Source organism: Astatotilapia calliptera, chromosome 8, assembly GCF_900246225.1.
Source record: "Astatotilapia calliptera chromosome 8, fAstCal1.2, whole genome shotgun sequence".
NCBI lineage: Eukaryota > Metazoa > Chordata > Actinopteri > Cichliformes > Cichlidae > Astatotilapia > Astatotilapia calliptera.
In genome coordinates, this window is record NC_039309.1 from 6,376,752 (window position 1) to 6,397,525 (window position 20,774).

The window sequence follows — 20,774 nt, forward strand, 5'->3', positions numbered from 1 at the left end:
AAATAAATCAGTAATTGAGTATTTTTCTATTATTGTCATATGACTATTTCACAAATAACTAAACTCAATCACTGTGGGGTTTGGTTAGATCATGTAAATCAGAAGTTTGATAATGCTTATTATAATAATAATCAAATACCTGTGATTGAGCTGTGATTGATCACTGAGAAAAACACCTCTTCCCATTATAAAACACTCCATAAAAACATGACAAGCAAACAACGAGATTTAAAATCTGTTTTCATTTTTCCTCTGAATAAATAAATCCCATATCAGAGTTTTTATTTTCAGTGTAACATGAAATGAAGAAGACATTTTATAGTTGTTCTAGATTGTGTCATGGAAATAGAAAAAATGTAATATTATGTTTAGTCATGTGCTCTGTTTGTTGTAGTGCTGTCAGACCGAAAATTTGGTTTTAATTTAAGGACTGAATGAAATTTTTTTGTTTTTTTTGTTTTTTATGGTTTGGAACAAATGGAAAAAAATTCCTTTTCTTTCAAAATGTAATGAATCTTTATTGGAGGAAGGAGTGAAATATCACACAAGGTTCAAAGCATCAATAAACATGCTAAATAAAAATCATATTGTGAGATAATGATCGCGTGGGGAGGAATGTATTCATACGCTCCCTGAGTCCTGGGTGGCACTCCCCTCTGTGTTTGTGTGTTAATGGAAACTGATGATTTTGTTTTATAAAATTCTTGATCCATTGATGAAATCATAACATGTGTTTATCAGGACCACAAGCAGGATGAGCACTGAGACGCCTGTTAAAGGAGGGAGAAAAAAATTAACAGATCAAACCTCAGTGAATGAGAACCAAGTTTGAACACGATTAGCTGAGCGTAAGCCTTGAGAGGATGAGTTCATGTTAAACTTGAGTGGTTTTGCAGCTCATGTACAAAGCAATACACAGATTTAAACATTTCAGTTAAACTCTACTTATTTAAAGCATAAAAGACCTTAGTTATCAAAAAATTTTAATTGTTCAGATTATTTTTGTTTCGATTATGATTTCAATCAACCAAAATTATCATCGCATTGTTTTTTACCTGTTATGTGTCCATTATTAGAAGACTGATTACCTGTTTAAAAAAAACAGTACTGTTCATACTATACAATCGACTGCATGAGTTACTCTTTATTGATCTCAGTCATAAATATGCCACGGTTTACTCTACCTTTAATGTGAAATTCAGCAGTAAGGATCCCCCCATTTGGGTCTACGTCTGATGGCAAACTCCTCACAGAGCAGGGGCTCTTCAAGAAAAAGCAACCATGGTCTCCTGTTTAGTATGTTTGTCTGTTTTTTACACTGTACTCAACTTTGATGTTAAAGGCCAGTAGAAGAACTTGAAAAACAACCAGTCAGAATGTGAAATTAGCTTTTTTGTTAATAGAGGAAAATCACTAATTTGTAAATGTTATTGCAGAAAAAGTACCTAACTGTATAAAGACACAGAATTCAATGTTATAGTGATCTGTTATTCAGTTTATAATTGCATGGTGTCAAAGGCCAAAACATGGACTGGCCAGTAAAGGCAACTTACCAGCTATGTGGAAGCTAGACTTAAAATGTATTGGTTAATGCTGCTAGCCTTGCAGTCTGCATCAGTCCATTGATAGTGAGTTTAATGAGTTTAATCTAAAATGGTTTGGTCAGCCCAGATTAACCTGCAGGATTGTAAATGCATCTATTAAGTGATCTGCTGCCAGGGAAGAAATCAGGTAAGCCTGGAAGAAAATCAGCTCTCAGAGATGATGAGCTAAAGAAGATTGACTAAGAGACCTAAACTCTGAGAAAACTGTAATAGCCGAATTCCATTTAGATGTTTCAGGTTTTGTATCTAGTGCATGTCAAACTTTGGAAATTAACAACAGAGCCACAGTTAATGTTATTAGTAACATCTGTGCTTTTTCTACTATGACATTTAAAAAGAGCAGTTGCAAAACAGCAACATGTAGATGGGAACGACTGCTATAATGTTTTTGGTATCATTAAATAACAAAACACTCACTGGCTGACAGGTGATCCTTTCCCCATCACAGACCTGGACCTCACAGTGAAGCCAAACAGTGGACACCTTCTCCTGCCGCTGGAAGCGGAAAGAGTTGAACTTGAACATGGAGCGGCTGTCTTTGGCGTTCTCAAAAATAGTCACAGTGTTGTCAGAGGAGCAGCTGTTGGAAAACAGCAATTAAACATCCTATAAAACATAAAGAAGTGGGAACAAAAGGTTCCTTAAGTTGTTTTAGCCTTTTGTGTTTTAGTACCTCTTAATGATGAGGCTCCACCTTTTCCTGTCTGTGGAGTAAGGTGAAGGAGTTGCCCAGCAGTTGTTTATCACAACTTTGAATCTTTGAGATGTAAAGGACAAATGCGCTTTAGAAGTCTGGGAGAATCTTACCTTTAAAACTACAAAAATAAACATACAAACATCTAAAGTCTACCTGTTACTTAGACCTTTTGCCTCGATGCCAATGAATACTTCAGAGCCGATCTCAGAGGTATCAATCACATAGGGAGCGTCCTTGGCATACAGGAACTTTGAATTCTATGAAATATGGGACATTTTGTGTTTTTCAAGATGTCTGCAGTTCTCGTTTGCATTCAATGATCGTGGTGTGTACACGATAATACCTTCATTTATTAAAGACAGTATTTATAACAAAAACACACTGATAAAAAGCATTTATTACGTTAAACATGTCGATTCCACCGGGCGAATCTTTGAGCAGCTACTCACCGTGAACACATTCATAGACAACTGTGATCTAAAAGTGCCTAAACTCCCATTGTTGACATAAACTGTAGCCACTCTGGAAAAAGCAGAGGGTTTAGTAAAAACGCTGCAAGTCATTGGGTCAGAAGGCACATATCATCCAGACAGCAGCTGTGGTCATCTCGTATCCTGAACTGGTGCTTACCTTTGGCTAAAGACTGCATTATTAACCAGATAGGCTGCTCGGTACGTGCAGCTGAAGGTGTAGTTCACAGGCTGGTTTCTGACTGTCAGTGAAGTATCGTTGGACACAATGGAGTTGTAGAAGATGTATTTGGGGTCTTTGCCGGGAATGTACTGTGGCATGAAAAGTATAAAATAATGTTATTAATACTTTTAAATAAACTGAGAGAGACTTCTCTGTATTTAAATAGTACTATCCTCAAGGGACAGTAAGACCAAATTACAAAAAATAATGCAGTAGTGTTCATACCTACATAGATCATTTTAATTTTATATGCCAAGACCTTGGGATAACCTCAGCATGATTGCATTTTAGTGACCCTGTATTTTGTTGATTGTCTGTTATTCTCAATGCAATGCACTGCAATGCAATGCCTTCATTACATTTCCAGCCCCTGTCCTATGTCTGCAAAATAAAAAGTCAGTATTTCACCTTTCAATTCAGTTTTATTTATATGGTGCCAAACCACAACAACAGCTGCCTCAAGGTGCTTTGTATTGTAAGGTAAAGAGGCAACAATAATCTCAGGTATTGTCTCAATAAAAACTGACAAAATTAATCTCTAAGCATGGCGGCACAGTACCGGTTATTATGGCCTACTTGGCTTCTCACCTCAGACTGAGTCCCACAGTATGAGTGATTTTTGGGTGTGAGATCTGGGATGATGAAGCGGTAGTAACCTGGGCTGTGTATTCCATTGTAACAGACTCCACCGAGAGACAAGTGTTCAATCTCCCAGCCGTAAGGACACTCTGGGACGTTGGCAATTATGGCATTAGGGAAACATGACACCATAACGTAATCTGAAGTAAAAATTAAAATAAAAAGGGAATATTATACACTGTACCTTACAGTTTATTTAATCATACTGTGACAGTAGTGGTTATCAATTCCTTCTTTGTTTTTCCTCTTGAGCTTTATTCACATTTAGGGATAATTTTCATATATGTATAAAAATAACTCATATAAGTCATAGTTTTAGGATGCATGGTGATTTTTGCATTAAAAAGCAATGACCAAAAAAATCTACATATAAATGCTATACAGGTCATGAGGCAGAAGCATGTTAAATACATACTCATCTTTGTGTCAAAGTGTTTTTACCTGCTTTTTGGGGAATGCATGACCATGCAACAGGCAGCAGCATTAACAGTGCACTGACAAAAGCCATAGTGTGGTGCTGCAGAGAAATTCAAGAATTATCAATAACAGGATAATGTGTAAAATAAGTCTGAGAAAATATAACACATATGACACTTACCTGACAGAAGTAATGTCTTCAACCACCTTGAGGTCAGAGGTTCCTCATGGCTCTTTAGCAGTTTACCTGGAGTGGTGATTCAAGAGCTAACAACTCTTGATAACTTAGGGAGGGATTTTATACTATCACAGGTAAGGCTAATCGACTTTCACCCATTCTCCTATCTCCACTTTTTCCCTTGGCAGGATGGGTTTAAGAGCTCTATTGTCAGCTTCTCACAAAAGCTCTCTGTACTGCTCAGACATTGACTTTCAAATGACCAAAGTCTCTCAAAGGATTAGCTCTCAGGGTTGTAGAGTGTGTTCAAGACAGCTAACAGAGAATTCTTAAAATTTATACAATTAAAACTATTAGTTTTTGACTAGTACAAAATTTAAAGCGAGTCTCTCTATGTGTGATCTCTTTATGTGTGATCAGTGTTGCTATTGTTGCAAAACTAATATTAATATCATGCACATAGATCCGTGTTAGCAAGAAAGCTAATGTTAGCCAGAAGGATGCAAGTTTTATCAAATTAAGCCCATCTGACCAAAACAACATGATAAGCAGTAGAGTCGTCATTGGGTTATTTGATTTTTGGTTTGACCTTCATGTGGTTTTGAGGGCTAAAACTATACACTGCTTGAAGACCACTGGTTGTGGACACTACTTTTTGGAGTTTATTGAGGTTTTCTTTAGCCAAAAGATATCACCTCTAGGGGGGAGGGTAAATCTTAGCTAAGCTAGACTAGCAAGCTGCATTCTTAAAATGTTAGGACTCAAGAAACACATATCTACTAATTAGCACTAAGTAACTTATAAAATGCTAAAATTTCACTTGCTTGGTTGGTTGTACTTTGCAGGAAGCCTTATCTTTGTCGCATAATTTGTTTTTAAATAAAGTTGTCCGAAAACACCAATCTTGAGCCTGCAAATAGGACTTCACAAACCAATGGGTGACATCACAGTGGCTACATCCACCTTTTGTACGATCTATGATTGGTACCTCTGTTAATAATGGTGGCCACGCCCTTAACTCCATACCTGGTAACATAATATATTGCAGCTTACATGGGCAGGTAACTATTGTAAAAAGGATTTTATATTTCACTGAGGCTTTTATAGTTAAATAAAGGGTATAAAAATAGATAAATATGAAATAATAGAATAAAAACTAACTTCACAAAAAACAATCACTTTTTATAGTTATAGATAGATCGGTTTTGTATATATACATCAGGCGAATATTTACAGAAATCTGGAGTAAAAAGAGAAATAGGCAGCTTCTTAAAATGTCTTCAAATTCTACACTGGTTTTATTTCCTTTTATGCTAGAGGACAAAGCATTCAGGAATAGAAAACCGTTTAAGAAGCTAAATAGTGCAAACAGACATGTATAGATACCTCCAAAATGCGATTGTTGACTGTGATACGTGCTGCCTACAATGGTAACTTCTGTTCTTAAGTGGAGATGATAGGCCACTGTTTTGCAGCATTCGGCAATATAAGGTTTCTCAAAGTCTTGTGCTATTAGATATCGCTTTTGTCTCGTTTGCCTTTCTTATGTGTGTGAAACGTGTGTTCTCGCTGGCAGGTTTAGAACAGTCACACTGGCTTCTCCTGAAGCCTTAATAACTCTAGTTGTGATTAGTTACTGTGCATTATTTCTGGCATAAATTCTTCTTTGCCTTTTACATCCTGTTTGTTCATAAAATCAAAAGGTTTGTCAGAAAAAACACATCAATACCTTAATAAAACATCCTAAGACTTTCCAATCTTTCTTGTCATGAGGCTCTATTCACAGCACCAAATACCTCCTTGCAAAGACTTAATGATAAGCTCTGTAACACGATAGCAAAGAGGTTAGACACTAATGTCCTTCACAGAACAATTCAAGTCACCGTGAAATTGAAGGGGCAAACTGGACGATTAGCATGTGAATGGCCCTCAGACTATGCCCGACGTAGTCCGAGGAAGATACTGATCTAAGAATGGGTCAGGGGACAGCTAGCATTACAGCATCTGGTGATGCTAACAATTAGGAGTTGCAAGATTCCTTTATATTATGTAACTCCTTCCTGTAGTCCAAGAAACGTGCTCAGAGGGAGACAGACTCTGTTTTCATAAGATTGCACAGTCGACTTGGTGCTTTAAAGGAATACAGCACCTAAAATCATTTCAGTTTCATCATATTTGAAACATGGGTTTTCTGAGAATTCTACATAATCAAATCTAAACAAAATTGCACAATACAGTTTTAATCAATGAATTGCAAAAAAAACCAAAAAACCAAAAAAAACCCAGATGTAGCAAATGTAAAACAAATTAAAACTCCTATATTTCCAATTAATATTTCATTTAGGGTTTTTTTTAACAACTTGTCAGAAGGTTTAATAAAGAATTTTTGGCAATTATTTCATAATTCAGTCTTTAAACAGTTAACTATATAAACATGTAATTTGAAATTTACTATAAGGTGAGCTTTGTGGTAAGGAAGACAACAAAACATCCAAGAAGATGAACTTTTCTCAAAATGTCTCTACATTTTAATTGATTGCATGCTAAATGAATATATACAAATTATCTAAAAAAAAACAAAAAAACCTTAAAATCTAAAATAATTTTATTTTAAAGAATAATAGTGACTTTACTGTCATTACTTTTAAAAATGTATAATTCTGATTCTACTTCTTATTTTTGCTATATTTAATTACCTTTGTTATCTTGATGTTATTTGGCAAAATTCTCCAAAAAACATATTTTGATTTCAAAACATTCTTTGTCTGTAAAGTCTGGATTATATAAATGTTTTACATTTGTGTGTGTATATAATGTTTCTGTATGCACAGGTACTTTACTCATTACCCAAATGTTTTGATTAGTGATTGGGAATGATCTTGGAAGCTTTAAAATTAAGAAACTGTAATACATTTTTTGTGAAACACAAATTATACTCATTAGTTTTGGAAAACCTTTTCTTTAATTTATGCTTAAAACTTGAAGCATTTCAGACATTTAGAGAAAGAAAGATCAGCAAATGATCATGATGAAGATTTTGGATAAGACACTAGCTTTGTTGAGCCCAGCTACATACAGTAGTGCTTTTTGTCAAAATTTACAAAATGAAATATTAAAAACAACTTTTCTTTAAGCCTCTAATAAGAGCAAATAACAATACAGCATATTTAGAAACATATACATTTAAATATATACAGTATAGTTACACAGAAAATAGAACTTCTGTTGATAATGTATCAAAGGTTGGGCACTTGACAGGTCCAGCTTGTTCGTTCTGGCTGGTATATAAACTCCCTCCTGAAAGACAAACAAACCCAAGTTAGTCTTTGCAAGAAGCAATTATTTGAGATAAACTGAACCATGTTTAAAACATATTACTTGCTTTCAGTTACTGTCATATTGAATGAAAGAAAAAAGCTCTTAAAGCTTGCTGTTACTAAGGCTGTAGATTAGTAGACAATCATAGTACATAGTGCAAACATACAAATTTGCATTGCAATGTAGAGCAACTTTTCTGAGCTGTTTCTTTTACTGTCTTAGCTAAAGGCTTTTTCATTTTTCCATCTTGGAACACTTCTTAAATTTCATCTGTAAATTGTATTGTGGAACCTGTTTTATGCCAAAAGACATGTACATTTCCAGTATAAATTAAAAACGACTCTAAACCTACTTAGTTTGTAAAAGTCTTAAAAATACACAATACAACATAAAAATTAAAAAGTAACATAAAAAGATAAACTTTTCTAACAGTTGTACAAACAGAGAGCCTTAAAAGCTTTAAAGGTTTTCTGGGAAGTTAGTCCTCGACCTGCCCTTTCAAAGGGCCTAAAAGTCCAGAAAACCCAGTATGTCCGTTCAATTGTGTAGAAGTCCAGGAAGAATTTGAATTAACACCCACAAAATGGTATAAATGTGATTGTCATTTGCCTAATTTTTTGCAATAAAATCTAGATAACAAAGACCCCAGAACTGATTTGTCAATGAAACTAAAAGCTTTGGAGTGAATATTGATATCAGTCACTTTAGCAAACCCTTTGTTTGTTGAGTAAAATATCTGATGATGAAAACCAGTGTTTGTAGTACTTACTCTCTCTGTAGCTTTCCACTGCTTTCACGACAAAGTAAACCCTCATCACACGGACAAATCTGGTTGATGCTGAATGCCAGGCCACCATCAGGCACATAACAGCTCTCATCTAACGTCAGTCTTCTTTTGCACACCTGCTCACCATGATGCCGGGCACAACACATCGATGCTCCACAGTCTCTGTCAACTTTACACCTGGCACCTGGATTAAGGAAACAGTGGTCACTTCTGGTTTCGTATGAAGAAAAATTTGGAAATTTAAAAGATTTGGTTACATTTGTTGGTCCACCCTTACCCTCTTGTCCATCGGGGATACTGCGGTGGCACTTCCCGAACATGCAGCTAAGTCCACGAACACATTGTGCATCTCTCCGACAGTAATGACCCTCCCCTCTTAGAGGCACACAAAGGCCAAAGTGGCGATCACATGAGAAACCCCTTCCACAAGCTCTGTCGTGGTCACATGCAGCCTGAAGAAAAGAAGGAAATCATTGCAAACTTTGCCTGAAATTCTAAGCCCAGTTTAAGACAGAAGGGCCATGTTGCTCTCATACCTTTTCTACAGATGTCAAATGATTTCGTTAATTCAAACAAAATAATCATGGCCACTTTCAAGCATCTTACCGTGACTGGTTTGGCAACAGGAGTGCTCTGTCGAAGTGCTTTTGCTCCTTCTTTGGGAGGACTGTGGGGCATGTTCAGCATCCAGGCCCATATACGTGCTTCTGTCCCATAAAAGGACAGACACAAACAAACCAACCACAGATTTCCAAACATTTCCAAAATGCACAAAAAAGGATTAATAAAAAATGAACAATGATTAACTTAAAAAGAGGTGAGTTAAAGAGAAAGCAAGAAAAGCTCGAAACAAAAATCCAGCGCTTAAAAGTGCAAGTCAAAGTGTAAACAGTCAGTACTGAAGGTATCCATGCAGTGACACTGGCTCACTGCTCTTCTGGTTTGACTTTTATAGGTCAGAAGGACTTGACCTCCCCCCACCAGGCTGTTTGTCCAAACAACAGAGTAGGAGGAGACAATTAGTTGTTAATGGATTAACTAAATTGTTGGGGTCACCCCCTGCAGTCAGAAAATAGTGGCAAAATGGCCATTCATGAAGTGGGGAGAAAGGGAATGGGGAGAGATGGGGCACTGAGGGTGGTGATGGACTGACAACAGTTTCACACAATAGAGCCAAGACAAGCACCACCTTCACGTGATTATCTCTACCAGAAAAACAAACAAGCAGGACAAAAGCAGACAAATTAATGACATGTTTCACTGCTCTCTGACAAGTAGAGCCACTGCAAGTCTTGACCCCAAACACTGGGTAAACACTCCTGGCCCCGACCTCGACTGTCCTGATACCCCCTACCCTATCCCACTTCAGACCCCATGCTGTGAGCAATTTGGAGAAGTGCACCCTGCGGATGAACCCTGAACTCATTAAATGTAATTACCATCAGGAGGAGAAGGGAGACAAGGTGCTGTAGGGGAACAAAAAGAAATTTTTTTTCACATTTTTGTCCTGGAATCTTTATACATGACAAGCAGGACAAGCAATTCTCTATAAATACAGTTATGATAATAACTGAAATGTCCAACAATCAGCTAGTTTTAAGTTTTTAATATACACAAAGTGTGTGTTTGAAATCATTTCGTTATGCTTTATTTATCCAGGTAAAAGTCTCCCATATGATTTAGTCATATAACAGATCATTACAAAAGTAAAATTAAAAGCAGTCACACTGACTAAAAGAGTTTAAACTCCCCCACAATGACCAGTTATGACAATTTCAGCTCCTTCCGTACTGTTCTGACTTCAGGAATAAACATTTGTGAGACATAGACTATACTGGTTGTGGTTTTTACACATATAGATATAGATAATTCTAGGTAGTTATTAAAATTCAGATGATATTGAGTCTCCTTTATGGCGTCAGCAATCATGCAGAAATGTGGTCATTCTTGCAGAAATGAGCAAGGCCTTCCCTTAAAAATATAGCAATATCTTCAGTAGTGTCCTCACAGATGTAAAGGTTTCCCATGTACATAAATACAGGCCATACCATCAGCAATGGTGACTTCTGATTCAAATGACCACGTGTCCATGATTTCAAATGACACTCCACATCTACAGCATGGTTTACTGAAGTGTTTTTGAGTCCATGCGGTGATGTCCAAGACAGTCTGTTTTTAATGAAAAGCTGACTGAGAGCTTCAAAGACTACTCAGTAATGATTGAGGGCTTTGTCCCATGCATCCAGAGTTTTCTCCAGTTCCTTTAAATCTTAATTATATGAACCATCCATGATGAAATGTAATTTTAGATTCAGAAACAGTCATCTTCTTCTTTCTGGGATTCTCTTTTATTTCCATTTGGATTCCACAAGATGTTTTATAGGCATTTTAAAGCTTTTTCAGTCTTTGTTTCCCCTGTGCAGACCTTTGTAAAACATTTTCTTGTATCAAAAACAAAATAAGCATGTATATATTTTCAAAAACATACAATTTCATATTTTTAACATTCGTTATAAAGGTTTCACGCTTTTTAAAATTTGCAATGTACACAGCATCCAATCTTCTTTTTTTGGGGGAAATTGGATTTGGTTCTTTGTTTTGCTTGGATGAATGTAGTCATAGCTTACACCTCGCTAAACCCACACAGACCCTCTGTCTCACTCACGAGCCTCCAGGCCACTATAAAACCCACCACTTAATGTCTCTCCAACTAAGACAACATCTTGTCTTGTCTATAATTGTAATTAATGCACCTTGTATGGAGAGCTTTATCTAACATTACCAGGTATTTCTTACTCAGCCTGAGGTGCCTGAATAATTGTCACTAATTTACATTTTCTAAGTGGCAGACAGCCCAGATCAGATACACAGATATTGCAGTCTGGGACTGTCTTAGCTCCTTATCCTTATCAGAACAGAGTAACACAGACTAATGGCACAGTTAGTGGGCACAATAGTAGCAATTAGCAATGTGTAAATAAGTACTGTGTCAGTGTTATGCAGCCTTTGGAGCAGTCTAATCATTTTGACTGGATTATTGAGTTATAAGAGGTAATGCAAGGGATGCATTAATGAGAGAAAGAAAATATAATCTATTCCAATCCATTCAAATAAATGACAGATAGTTTTATCGTACTCATCAGTTTTCTGTTCATTATTGGTAAAAATATTACAATGTTTCTAAATTGTAGGCTACATCAAAGCTAAAATTGGGTTATATTTGGTTAAGTTTAGTGGATATCTAGGTGATGCCTAGCTGTTGTTTCAAAAATGATAACGTGTTATGTATGTGTTTTTTTTTTTTTTTTAAATACACCCAACTCACTTATTATTTTGCTGTGACTTGATTGCAACCACAAAGCTACACAATGTCCATTCCATGTATGCATTTATGTTAAACAGCATTTGACCTTAAATTCTGTTTCTCGTGGGGTTACGTCTCGATATGTGTTTCATGGTAAGGATATTTATATGGACCTCTGGATAATGAAAACGTATTATTCCCACAGAGGCAGGGGAACTGGGAAGCAGTGTTGCCTCTTGGGATGAAGGTGCTGGGTCAGATGGTAAAGAAGGGGCAAGTACGTTTTGGAACATTAAAATCATGTCAAAGGATGCAAGGGTACAACTTCTTGCATCCATTATTTTTGTCACCACGGTGATTGTGTAGACTTGGGTGAAAAGATATACCAACTTGTTGCCGATAAAAACATGAGAAGGGTGATACTTAGAGGAGGGGCAATTCATTTCTTCCAGGGACCACATGAGAAACTAGGATTCTTGTGATGGGCTGCACCAATAAGCTTACAAAGAGACACAATTAATATTGAGCAGAACTGAGGTAAGCGTAATGGTTATTATTAGTCTTTAAGCTGATTTGTTTCTCTGTTTGCTTTGGTTTTAAGCAGAAATGAAAATTGTTAATAATAAAAAAGGGGTTAGATTTGAATGAGTTTTCAGAAGTAATGATGTTGTTTTGCCTTACAAATAAAACCTGTGGTAAAAGGATACATTTTCACTAAATATGCTATTAACGTAATATATTTTCTTGTTTCTTTTTTTTTTTACTTTTTAGCCGAATCTGAATATTAGGTACGTGTCTGGCACAGTCATCTTTTCAATGTCTTTTTTGGAAAAGTTTTAGAGCTTGCAGACTCATCATTGCATCATCAATTTTTCTGTTCTGTAACTCATAAACAGAACTTTTAAAGTGAGTCACACATACACATATTCATCATTCCTAATAAGATTTACAGCACTGCATTTTGCATCATAGGGATTACAGTTTAAACTACACCCACTCCCTCCCCTTATCATTCTTTTACAAAAACGCTATTGTTATACATCTGTACTTACAGTAAGATATCACCCTGACTATTTACCCAATGCAGTGACAGATAACTGTGTCTCTACGGTCCTCAACATGTTTTCCCTGTGTTAATGACTCTGCTAATGACGCTTGTAATGCATGTAAAGAATCAACATCGCTGATGGTCGTGCAATTAGGGATTAAGAGAGACAATAGACAAGCTGATGTCTGCCCATTGTAATGGACCTTGACCCCCCCCCCCCCCCCCCAAGACCACCACCTCCACCACCACCATGGGGAGCTGTGAATGGTGGAGGTTATGACGAGTCCTCATTCCCACTTCCAAGAAAACACTCAGTGCAAGACGGATGGAAAATTTGGAAAAGTCCCTTAGAGTGTATGTTTATTCAGGTCAGTGGAAAAGAATTCGTTTCAGCATTACTGAAATTACAGTGTGCAGTGTCAGATGATACCAGGCCATGGTAATAAATATTTATAGTCCGGGAAAGGCAAAAGCAAGTTGTGCTACATCAGCTGTGTTGTTTGTTCTTCTGTTAGCTGCTTGAATGTTTCATGACAACTGGAGAGTGGAAACTTTATGGACAATAAAATCAGTTAGTGGTTGGTGTACGATTGAAAACTGTCAGCATTGATTTTGCGTTGTTCTCCAGTAGTTATGATTTTTTTAAAAAGGGTTTAGATGTATTGGGAAAGATTTGTAAATCGAAAGTAATGTAGATGTGCTTTAGTAATGACACAATGACAAAAACAGGCACATGTTGCACATTCATACATTATTGCCACAGGCTAAAGACAGAAAAGCCCAATTCAACTGGCTGAATGGCCAGTGAATGGCTATGCTAAGTGGGAGTTTCACCTCATAGATCAGATGTTTGCTGCACAAGTATCTGCGAAAGATAGCGCATCGTTTATTTGCAGTTTATGCATCAGAAAATATTCAATGACTACATCATTCAGACCTAATTTTAAAAGATCTGCAGACGGTAAAGTTAAGGCAAAATTGGAAATATTGAAAAATGATTTTGTCATTGCATTTGCACGTTTGTCTATGGGATTCTCTCTCTGTTTTTATGGTTAGCTTTTCCTTTGCTATGTCACTTATGTGTAACACTTTGATCCGCTAGCATGGATCAAATCTTGTATCCACTCTAGAAGGAGGCAGTGGTAACAGTGAACCCAGTATTGGCAAACTTGTTTTCTTAAAGCTCATTTTGATACAACGGGAAACAACTTAGCTGTGCACTGAATAAAAATTAGCACATAGCCACTAAACACAGGAAAAATTAGCCATATGTTTTTCTTTCGGTGATCGTTGGAGACCAGATTTAAATTGACTTCCATTTATCAAAATTATCACTCAAACGAATATCAGCAGTACTCTGTTTGCTGTGGAAGTTTCAAGATGTTAGAAGCTAAAGCTGCAAGCTAAAGCTGCAAGCTAAAGCTGCAAGCCATGCAGCAAACCTGCGTGTTGAGTGGTTGCTGATGTTTGTTATGTTTGTTTAAACCAGCATGCTGTTGCAGCTCTGTTTACCCCCCCCCCCCCACACACACACACACACTTTGTCTTTCTTACTCATTGTCAGAAGTGGTTTCTATAACTAGATTTGATGAGTTTAAGAGCTTCGTAGGGGTTCGCTGCCATTCTTTTTTACTTACTTAATTTCCCTGTTTTGTGTAGAGTTACAAAGCTTAACATTGTTCTTTTTGTTGGACTGTTGGGGGGGAAAGGGGCATCCATGTTTTTCTTATCAGCTTCACTATTTTGTAATTTTAAAGCTACAGACATGTTTTTTCTGTATTTGGCCAACATCCTGTAACCCTTAAAGGATAAATTGACTTTTTGGACTTTGATTTCCAAATAATCAACTTCCATCCAAGTGTCTGAACACATTGATAAATGCAATGATATTCATACAATTTGTCCTCCGAGAACAATTCAAGAAGTGTGAGCAGAATTTGTACAGGTGTCACCCCCATGCTGTGAATCTGGCTGTATCCCTGTAGCACGATGTGTTCGTATCATAGTGTTCTTCCAAATTGAGGTTACAATTTAAAATGAGGTGCTAGAAATGCCTTAAAGCCTTTTCTCTGTGTTTGTGGGCAGGCAATTCACACCTTGAGCAAGCAGGGCAGAGGTTTTATGGTGCTTTGCATGAAGTGAAGTGAGCAGTGAAATGAAGCCAGTAGATGTTAGCAGGTAGAAGACTGCTGCTGGGACTAAGATAGGATTAAAGCTGTACTCACATCAGTACACAAATACAAATACACGTACATGTTAAAAAAAAATCTAAAGTAAAGTTTGTATTACTAGTAAAGTTACAGTAATACAAAAGTAGTTGATAGACAATTAATTAAATAATGTCCAGTCATTAACTGTATTCTTTAAAAAATGAGGTAACTTTATTATTGGTAAAACAGATGTTATTTCTAAGGGAATGGCTCCTATGTTTAGTGTCAGGTTTTCTGTAAATAAGATGACTTGTTCTTGAATTGAACTGAACTTTTATGCTTTAATTTAATACAGAAAAAAGAACTTAAAAGGGTGACGTGAGAAAATATAAGTCTTGAATTTGACTCATCTTGAAATCGACTAACACAATATATGGCGAGCTGAAGGATTCACAAAAACACCATATGTCTGCCTCTGTGACTCAACCAGTTCCACATCTGTCCGTTATGATTACTAATATAGGGTGACAGTAATCCTGCAAAGACACATATTTGACAGGGACATGTTGTTCTAAACCTCATGATAGTATTATGTCAGCTGTGTTTTGTATCCATAAAACAAAATAAACCCCCATCTTAACACTAAAAATAACCTCAAATGAACCAAACGTGTGTTTATTTTGTCGTTAGATCTTTGAGTACACTCCTATCCAGGTTTAAATAATGGTCTCTATAACCTGTTTTCAATTGGAACAAGACCTAAGAGTGTGATTCCTTCTATAATGGGAAACAGGCATGCTTTCTTTGTGCCAGGTTTAGGGTTTTTTATCATTAAGATGGGAAAAGAAGCAAAGGACAAGAATGTAGAACAAGGGTCATTGGTGCCCAATAGTTAAAACTGTTATTAATATTAGTTTAAAGCATATAACTGGACCCCACAAAAAAACTGGTGTAAATTGTGTCAAAATAGGCACCTTTGGAACATCTTCAGTGTATTTTGGTATATATTTTTAAGTGTCTTAAACTTTACTGGTCTATCTTGTAAAAAACGTTCCCCTAATTTGGTGTAGAGCTGCCTAACACATCACTTTAAAAGAGTTAAGATCTTAAAACTCTGTGTCATTGCTCTCCTTGTCTGCCAGGTGTGGCGCCTGCCTTTTCTTCTAGAAGCGCAGTTGTGAGGTCAGACAGTGATTTTGTACGAGAAGGCCTCGCAGTCTCAGTTCTAATTAATCCCAAAGGTGTTCTCTCAGGTTAAGGTCGGGACTCTATGCAGGTCAGTCAAGTTCTTCCACACCAAACTCTCTCATCTATGTCTTTATGGACCTTGTTTTTTGCACTGGTGTGCAGTCACATTGGAACTGGAAGGCGACATCTCTAAACTGTTCCCATGAAGGTGGGAGCCTGAAATTGTTGTGACTGCACAATGCAGTCAGACAAGTACTGTTCTCATGGCAATCACCAAACCAAGACGGAGAAGCATGATTTGTTACTCCAGATAACACGTGGCTCAACCCTTTAGAGTCCAGTTAGGGTTAGAGGGGGTTAGGGTTAGCTGCTTTACACCACGGCATCCAACACTTTGCATTGCACTTGGTTATGCAAGGCTTGCAGCTGCTTGGCCATGGAAACCCATTCTATGAAGCTCTCCATGTACTGTTCTTGAACTAATCTGAAGGCTGCATGAAGTTTGGAGATCTGCAATAACTGACTCTGCAGAAAGTTGATGAACTCTGCCCACTATGTACCTCAATATCTGCTGACCCTGCTTTACAGAACCTGAGTTGCTATCATTCCCACTTTGTTATAATACCACTTCCAGCTGACTGGAATATTTATTAGTGAGGAAATTTAATGACTGGACTTATTGCACAGGTTGCATCCTATCACAGTACAAAGCTGGAATTCAATAAGCTCCTTAGACCTCACAGATGTTTGGAGAAGCAGTCTGCATGCCTAGGTGCCTAATTTTATACATCTCTGACCATGGAAATGATTTGAACACCTGAATCCAAGTGACTTCTTCAGTCTCAGCTGACTGCAGGTCAAACTGCAGGTCAAACTGCAGTCAGCTGAGACTGAAGAAGTCACTTGGATGAGTGACGAAACGTTTCTCCCACAAAACGCTACATCCAGATGAACAGAATCAACATTTGGAGATTTATTTTCCTGGATGATTGAGAATGCATCAAGACGCTTTTGGTAATATAGTGTATGTCTTCCAGTGATGGGAAGAAACCCTGACCAGCCATACCTGTCATCCATCTGCAGTCAGCATAGTGTTTTAACTCAGCCTTCAATATGCATTGCCAGTTTATTAACATACCCATTTGGTAGTATTGCTCAGGCCTTTAGTTACTTGTCAGCTTGCTTGAGTTAATTCTGCGTAATAGTTATTCACTTGTCTTTTCCACTGCTCAGGGAGTCTACCCTTGACCCACCCACCTGCTTACCTGACCTGTTCATTCTGATTATACTTGCTGGAAATGTAACCTGCTTTATGTTCCCAAGTCCTGACACTGCTATCCTAGAAATCGAGAGACTTTAATCTCCTGACAAGGCAAATCCACACAGTCATGCAGCAGTTTCTGTAGTGTAGTGGTTATCACGTTCGCCTCACACGCAAAAGGTCCCCGGTTCGGAACCAGATGTTAGTTTGGTCCTTTACATGTCACACATAGTTTTGATAAAAACAACTCCTTCTGTGTTACTAGTTCTGCTTTTTCTGTCTGGTTTCCTCTTTTTATTAATATGCCTCTGCAGCTTTGCACTACACTTCCTGTTTTTTAAACTTCCACTAACTTAAGCCTCTGTTGCTAAGGCACTAAGAACATATATTTATTCTTTAACACTTTACAAATGCAGCTTACTAACCAATTTTGCTAGAGTTACTGTATTACTTCATATTGTCATTCTCCAACTGAATAAAGTTAGTTTACACATTTTATTATCTAATACCTTTAACCACTTAACATCTAGTGTTTCAAGGATCAGTGTGAGTGAAGTTAAAAACTCAAATATGCAAATTAATATTTCCTTTTTTTTGTAAATCAGAATTTTCAATTAAGACACTACTTAATTGAAAATGGTAAATATTTCATGGCTCAGACTTTAAAGTTTTAAGCGGATTAAAGTGTACATATGGTATAAAACATTTCTCATTAATGCAGCAAACATTGTGTTGCTCACATTAGTTTTGTTGTTGTTCTTTCTTTTCTTTTTTAAACAGTTCACACAGTTCACAAACATTATGAGTCTGGAGGAAATTCTCATACTTGGCAAACATTTGTGTGTTGTAGCAATATCAGTGAATATACTTTTAATGAACTTCTCACATCAATCGGCAAAATAAACAGTCTCCTAAATAATCATGTGGTACAAATTTACCGGCTTACTGGATCTATAAAAACAGTAAAACCTTCTGCTCTACAGTCACTGTGTTTGCGTATTAAAACAGGGGAAGATAAAACATTGTGTAAGTTTATGGGGAATCACAAGGCAGGTCATATTTTAAGCATAATTCTCCCCGCTAAAGGATCAGAGTGTGTTGGATCATTTTCAGCCAGATCTAGCAGCTCATCTCCATCCAACATCTTGTTCCAATTGATGACAAATGCGCTCATTTAACATTTTGACAGGCGTGAAACACATTTTGAGTTGGCCTTTTTGGTTTAGTCAAGTTAAACCTCTTTCACGTTTCATCCAGAGTTTTGCCCTAATTATGGTACCTTGTGAACAAGCAAGAAGTCACATGAGGAGAAACCCAAGGTAGACACATAGAAAAGATAAAAGAAAAAAAATGAAAATATCCTATACAATACAAAAAGAAGAATATGCTTAAAGTAAGCCGACCACACTGCCTGTTTAATTTAGGACTAGTTTTGTGTACATCTGCTCTGTTTGGTTTATGCACCAAAATATAATGTGCATATTCTGGGAATTTGCACGTTTCAACATTTATAATATAAATGCAAGAATTTAACAAGGCCTACTCTACACAGAACCACATGATGTCCTCCTACCAGTTCATAAAAACACAGGAGGATATAGGAGAAAAATATTGGGGGGCATTAACTGATCATTTCAGAAGAACTATGAATATCTTAATACACCTACTAACATTTCGTCATCCCACTACACTGGGACATTCATCGCTGAAAGTAGAGCAGCACCAATTGCAAATATATGCTGGTGGTTTCCTTATTGTTAACAAATCCTACGAAAAGACCAAAACAATAAAGAGATTCATATAAAAAAAAAATATTGTTATGCAGCTACAACCTACACACAGTCACACACAGTCACGCACACACACACACACACACACACACACACACACACACACACACACACACACAAACATGTCACAAATTCAGTGTGTGACATGTTCCCTTATTACAACAAGCACACACACCTTGACTTCCAATCCTGTTAACAGAAATGCTCATTGGAGCACCAAATGTGTATTAATCTTCCATAAATTTGCTGTGCGTTTTAGAAAAGGTGAGGATGATGATTTAGGTTTTTTTTAAATTGATATATAAAATAAGGCCAGCCACAAAACCTGTTATTTCAGTTTAATTATTCTTTAGTTTTATACTTGTGTGATCTCTATATAAGACCAATAATAAAAACAAACTAAAAAGAAAAAGATGTAAGCTCTCTAAAAGCAAAAAACTTCAGTTTTAGAGATTTTTTTTATGTGGACAGCTGTCTGTAACATGCTATTGGGACAGATGGAGAAACTTGTGAGGTGCGTTCAGATGATGTTTCTTGTGCCTAAACATAATTACTTTGTGTGAGTAAGGGCAGGGGTGGGCAATTACCAATTTACCAATGGGCCAAAACGGGCTATTGTTCAGAGCCTCGTGAATAAGATGAATATAGTTCAGTTTATAAAGAGATAAAATTAAGATTATCTCTTTATAAACTGCTAGTGGTCAGAGTAGATGATTTAATTATTGTTTTTCTTATTTAATTAACCAGGAAAAGTAAGACAACAAAGATTAAAGTTCCTTTTATGTTCGCGAAGGACAGCAGTCCAAAATTAGTAGCACATACACACATACACATCCAAATCCATGCACCAGTTAGATTCAAAATCCAAAATTTTAGGACAGCCCAACCCTAGGTTTGAGTCATATCATCAATTCTCCGTGCCTGACTCTGTGCAGCACGTATCATAACAGCAATTCTTCTACAAATAAAGAAGTTACTAAACTACACACAAGGCTAACACCGAAGTTTTGTGCTTGTTAGTTTTTATTTGCAATATTTGCTTAATTAATTACTTACTTAAAGCACCGACACCAGTCTTTCCCTCCTGAAGTGGCCCATAGTTCTGAGAGGGTTTTCTGAGAGACATATCAGGCATCTAGTGTGAACACAGGAAAAGCTCTGATAAAATCCAGCAATCCAATAGATAAGATGGGAGTTTTCATCATGGAGCTGTAGCCAAGAAGTCTACAGCAACTGTGTGATGCTATCATGGACCAAAATGTCTGAGGAATTTTTCCAGCTCCTTGTTTAATTCTTTCCACGAAAAATTCATATAGTCCTGAAGACCAAACTACCAATCTGTACCTAATGAAATTGTCAGAGACTTATATAGCACTCCTAGAGGGAAAAGAAACTGGGAAATAAAAATGGTCACCATAGCGCCACTATCAACAGCACCTAAATAATTCCAGGTTCTTCTTTTTCAAGTGTTGGACACAAAACATATTTACCTCATCAAATAATCTTCTACTACCAAGAGTAGAAAAACAGTTCTTTTCAAACCTTTCAATTAAAAATGTGCATTATCTCTGTAACAGACTACAGAGGAAGTTCTTCTCAAAACGCCAACCATTTAACTACCACATTTGTTTTGGTTCAGCTTGCTTCCACATGGGGGAGACATGCTCCTCCCATCTTCAACACCCCCTTTTTTTCTACTG

At 36.9% G+C, this 20,774-nt stretch overlaps 2 protein-coding genes across 3 annotated transcripts; both read right to left on the bottom strand.

Moving 5' to 3' along the window:
* Positions 1-528: 528 nt before the first annotated feature.
* Positions 529-5,262, bottom strand: tectb (tectorin beta). 2 transcript variants are annotated; one of them, XM_026178151.1, is made up of 11 exons: positions 4,232-5,262; positions 4,075-4,150; positions 3,583-3,773; positions 2,932-3,083; positions 2,751-2,823; positions 2,455-2,558; positions 2,278-2,361; positions 2,022-2,184; positions 1,185-1,263; positions 1,056-1,088; positions 529-770 (listed from the first exon to the last, which is right to left on the bottom strand). In XM_026178151.1, the coding sequence occupies exons 2-11, from the start codon at positions 4,139-4,141 to the stop codon at positions 694-696; spliced, it is 1,023 nt and encodes a 340-aa protein (XP_026033936.1). In that variant the 5' UTR covers positions 4,142-4,150; positions 4,232-5,262; the 3' UTR covers positions 529-693. The 2 variants fall into 2 exon arrangements, with proteins under 2 accessions (XP_026033936.1, XP_026033937.1); XM_026178152.1 differs by lacking the exon at positions 1,056-1,088.
* Positions 5,263-7,291: 2,029 nt separating this feature from the next.
* Positions 7,292-9,094, bottom strand: LOC113028126 (dickkopf-related protein 3-like). The gene is made up of 4 exons (XM_026178153.1): positions 8,940-9,094; positions 8,611-8,785; positions 8,316-8,517; positions 7,292-7,525 (listed from the first exon to the last, which is right to left on the bottom strand). The coding sequence occupies exons 1-4, from the start codon at positions 9,090-9,092 to the stop codon at positions 7,465-7,467; spliced, it is 591 nt and encodes a 196-aa protein (XP_026033938.1). The 5' UTR covers positions 9,093-9,094; the 3' UTR covers positions 7,292-7,464.
* Positions 9,095-20,774: the final 11,680 nt, after the last annotated feature.